At 37.5% G+C, this 4,823-nt stretch overlaps 1 protein-coding gene across 1 annotated transcript; it reads right to left on the reverse strand.

Moving 5' to 3' along the window:
* Nucleotides 1–1,635: 1,635 nt before the first annotated feature.
* Nucleotides 1,636–4,194, reverse strand: LOC135098693 (monocarboxylate transporter 4-like). Its single transcript, XM_064001086.1, has 4 exons — nt 4,110–4,194; nt 2,944–3,249; nt 2,651–2,850; nt 1,636–1,662 (listed from the first exon to the last, which is right to left on the reverse strand). Exons 1-4 carry the CDS (start codon nt 4,192–4,194, stop codon nt 1,636–1,638), a joined length of 618 nt encoding a protein of 205 aa, XP_063857156.1.
* Between the last annotated feature and the right edge of the window lie 629 nt (nt 4,195–4,823).

Raw genomic sequence — 4,823 nt, forward strand, 5'->3', positions numbered from 1 at the left:
ACACACGGTCAGAAACTTAAACTATGAAAAAACACTTCATAATAAAGTAGCCAATCTCTGCTGTCATCTGGGCGACGATTGTGTCGAGTTTTTGTAAGTTACTCTTTCCTAGTCGATTACTCCATATAACACGATTTTTTTTAACTCTTTACATTACAAAATATTAGAAAATGTCCATTATAAATGTCAAACTTTGCTTTTGTGGCTTTTAGAATGTTTTTTTTTTTCCCAAAATAGCTAAATTTCACCATTTTTCCAGATGCTGTCACAGAGAACTTTTTTGTTCTTGTCTTGATGAATTGACCACATATATAGCAGAATGCATTTAAAGAATGACTGCAGCCTCTTGATGGCATTTCACCTCTTGTGATGTGTCTTCTCAGGCAGCCAAAGCAGAACAGATTGGTGGTCTGGAAGCCCCTAATTTTACATTGTCAAGCAGTACTCTAGAATATTCCTAGTCTTTCTAGAATGTGTTCCAGAATGTTCTCAATCTTTCTAAAATATTCTTGAAGTTACTTTAGAATATTCTTAATCATTCTAGAGAATTCTTGTAAATTCTATAAAATTCTTGATACTTCTACATATTTTTACTGTATTCGAGAAAGTTCTACAATATTCTGGAAATGTTTACATTTAATAGAATGTTCTAAAATGTTCTAGAAACTTCTAAAAGTGTCTGGTAAAACATTTTGGAAGTTTCCAGAAGATTTCTGAAATATGAGCAAATTCTTCTAAATATGAGAAATTTCTTGCTAGATCTGGTCAGTTGAAGAATGAACTTATGAAAATAAAAAAAAAAATCTTTAGAAAAAAAAATCTTTATACTCTTTCTTTCATTGTTTTAATTTATATGTAACATTTTGAAAAAACATTTTGAATTTGATAAGCAATTAAGATTTTGCAAAGGTCTTTACCTGACATGAAAACCAATAATAACCCATACTGTAATAAAATAAGGCAAAAATGTAAATTAATTGTTCTAACCACAAAAGCAAAGTTTTATGCTCAAAATAACATTTTCTATTTATTTATCTATTTATTTATTTTTAGATTTAAATAACTGGAAAATTTAGTTTGGGCAGAGAAAAGACAAAAGAAAATTTTTTTTTACATAATGCTATCTATCTATTTTATATTGATGTGTCCAATATTCTTGTGTACATGCACATGTTTACATTTTTTCATGTGTAATGAGTACGTACGCTATATTCTGGTAAGAATGGAATTCGAATAATATTTCTAATAACGAAAATGAATAAAAAAAATAATTACCGCTTATATTTACATGCTTTGAAAAACAATCCGGTAGTGTAAGGATTAAGACAAGACGAACTCACAAACAAGACACGAGAAACTACTATAAACGAATGCCTTCGAGCACACAGGAGGGTCTCTGCTCTCTACACGAGCTCGGCCTGTCACACACGCAGCCCAAGAGTCACTTCCCTGGGTATATTGTGTATTACATACAACTACCCTTTCTGGCAGACTACTATGGAGACTCCTATTCTATATAAGTTGGCCGGGGGCGAATGGCCAGTAATGAATCACTTATCCTATTAAGGGCGCTGATCCGACCAACGCTTATCCCGCCTCAGTCTCCATCTAACAGTAGCGCTCGTCTCAGTAAATCTACTCCATCTCAGTGCTGGCTTGTGGCTGAGTGTGAGAAAGTGCGTCACTCTCCCACTCTGCTGCTATGGGAAGGGGGTAGAAGGAGGGGCTGGGCGGCGACGCACATACATACTCACAACTTCCCACACACTGCTCTCGCGTGGTCTTTACTTGAATAAAACACTTTATTTTTAATAATTATACTGATTAAACTAGGGGGCTAGATGAATACTGATTACTTCATTGTCAAGGACACCTTTTCTAATAAATAGTGAACGAGATTCTAATTGAATAGAAAAGGGGAGGAAGTAAGGAAATTTACGTGGGGAACATGAGTGACTGCTTGCATAAATACCTTTCTAGAAGTGTTAGGCTTGGTAGCTCTGTGTCCAGGACTCCTCCAAGTCTCACTCCCAACCTGTCTTACTTCTCATCTGTCGCTCTTTCTTCCCTTTTATTATTCTTTTCTCATTCATTACTATTTCTTAATTTCATGTTGCGTTATGTCGCTGCACACAACAATATATATATATATATATATATATATATATATATATATATATATATATATATATATATATATATATATATATATATATATATATATATATATATATATATATATATATATATATATATATAATAGATGATAATCGTTAATTTAATAAATTTATTATTTTTAATAATTATTTAAGTTAAAATAATTAAAATTAGCTAATTAGAATAGATTAAAGTACCTCAGGTCACTGGATTCTTTCTGGATAATTCCTAGTTTAAGGTTTAAAAATCACAAATGAGTGACAGAACGAACAGTGTAACTAGCTGTGACGTTCTTGCTGGACCCCTCAGGTACTTTCTTTACACACAAGAAGCCTGATTCATTCTAGACTGTGGCTGCGTCAACCTTTTTGGCTGACTATTCACATTGGCAGTTATGTCTGGCGACAGTGAAAAGACTTGTGCTTAAGCGGGTCTAGAATGTTTTTAGATCTGTAAAATTAATCACATGTATGTAGTTAGTGATATTACCTACGAGTGCGATAGGGATTGCGCCATAGGCGGTAGCCATGATGGGGAAATTGCTCCCACCGCAGGTCGAGGAGAGACACGGATGGATCAGTCTTGTCAGGAAGTGAAACACGCCCAGCATTGTCAAGCAGTATGCTGCATCCTCTAGAGTGTATCCTGTTGTCTGCATCACAAAAGGTATATAACTTAATATAAATACAACTGCTGTGAAAAATACAGCATGTGAAAGAGCAATTATAACTACTCTCGCAGACTTTAAGAGCAAAAGGTTGCTTTTCCAAGTGTCTAGTATGGCACGTAAGTGGTCAGATTTACTGTCCTCAGATTCTTGGATGCTGGCGCGGTGGACATGGTTTCTGGAGTGCCATTCCACAGGATGAAAGACCATGCTTGCTGGAATCTGGTTGAGACAGGCACCGCCAGTGATGAGAATTGCACCTCTGAAGCCATATTCATCATGGAGGTACGTGAAAAAATAGGGAATCACCAGCAGATTGGCTGATGATCCAAGGACCATGATGGTATTAGCGATGTCTCTCCGTTTTGTGAAGTAGTGAGAGATGATGGAGTAGGTGATCATGATCTGGCTACCCACCGTCGACCCTGAAAAACAGGCATGTGTGTTAGGTGTCTGGTGTGCAGCACATAAAAACGTTATGCATACCTACATACAGGTGGTTCCCTACTTGATGGAGATTTTTACCTGTAATTTTTTTTTTTTTAAACGAAAGCGATACCTGTTATCCTTCTTTTGCATGGTAGCTGTGATTGGTTAGAGCTGCCTTTGACATAGATATTTTTGGTTTCCCTTCTTTCTCTGCCCCTTTACATCCGTCTATTCACATATTCCTCATCGTCCCCAACCCTCTCTCTCTCTCTCTCTCTCTCTCTCTCTCTTTCTCTCTTCCCGCAATGTGCATATAAAATACAGATAGATAGATGGGTATCCTCTCTTACCAATTATTATTCCATTGACGCAAGGGAATGTTAACCTCTCGCATTACAATTCCCGTGCTCCAAGCTGGGCCTGGTGTGTGTGTGTGTGTGTGTGTGTGTGTGTGTGTGTGTGTGTGTGTTTTACACCATATGAACTATCCTGAATATTTGAGTAAAAGATAAATAAAGTGTTTGAGAGAGAGAGAGAGAGAGAGAGAGAGAGAGAGAGAGAGAGAGAGAGAGAGAGAGAGAGAGAGAGAGAGAGAGAGAGAGAGAGAGAGAGAGACCCCTAATAATCAGGTAACTGCTGGTTTGCACTACTAAGACACCGAAAGAATGAGAGAAAGGTTTATTTCAAGAGTTTATTTATGATTTTTTTTGTTTCCTTCTGTATGTATGAATGAATGCACACACACACACACACACACACACACACACACACACACACACACACACACTGCACAATATGAAGATTTAATGAAAATTCAGCATTAATGAAAGGAGCACCAGTTCCTGGCAGAGTGCACCTGCCGCCAGTGAAGTGAAGAACATGAAGACGTCCGTGGTTGCAAAAGCAGACATGACCACAGCAAGACTGTTCACAAGGCCCATGAACAGTGCAACCTTGCGCCAGCCGAGCGTGCCCACCACGGGGCCCATGAAGATTCCTATGATGCAGGAGATCATGAGACCAGTGCTATAAATCCAGGTAATGAAGGTAGTAGTCGTGCCCAACTCCAACAGGAAACCAGAAAACAGCATGCCAAAGTTTAAGTCGATGACTCCGATGAGAGTCTGAGGTTTGGGGGAAAAAATCCATAATTAAGATCTTAAAAGATAAGCAAATACTTCCAAATAAGCAAATATAAGGTAAAACATCAAAATCTTTCAAGATATATCTCCTTTCGTGATTTCTTGCACTTAGCCAAAAAATATCTCTAAAAACTTCATTTTATTTTTCCCTCCTTTATTTCAACTTGATGGCGGCCAGATTACTAAACACGTGTGTTACATATGGTATTAATTCCGTGCCTATCTATAATAACAATGCTTATGAGCACAGCTGTGTGGCGAGGTGTGTCCTTTGTGTTAAGCTGTGTATGTGCGAACCATAGCCTTACACGTTTGTATCCTTGTGTTACGAAGGTAATCACTTGCAGACTAACCCCTCAGTCACTGTGCTCATCTGAGATGCCTTGGTGTTCCGTGTGGGAGTCTATTGTTTATAATCTGGTTACCGG

The sequence above is a fragment of the Scylla paramamosain genome, unplaced genomic scaffold (assembly GCF_035594125.1).
Source record: "Scylla paramamosain isolate STU-SP2022 unplaced genomic scaffold, ASM3559412v1 Contig74, whole genome shotgun sequence".
Taxonomy (NCBI): domain Eukaryota; kingdom Metazoa; phylum Arthropoda; class Malacostraca; order Decapoda; family Portunidae; genus Scylla; species Scylla paramamosain.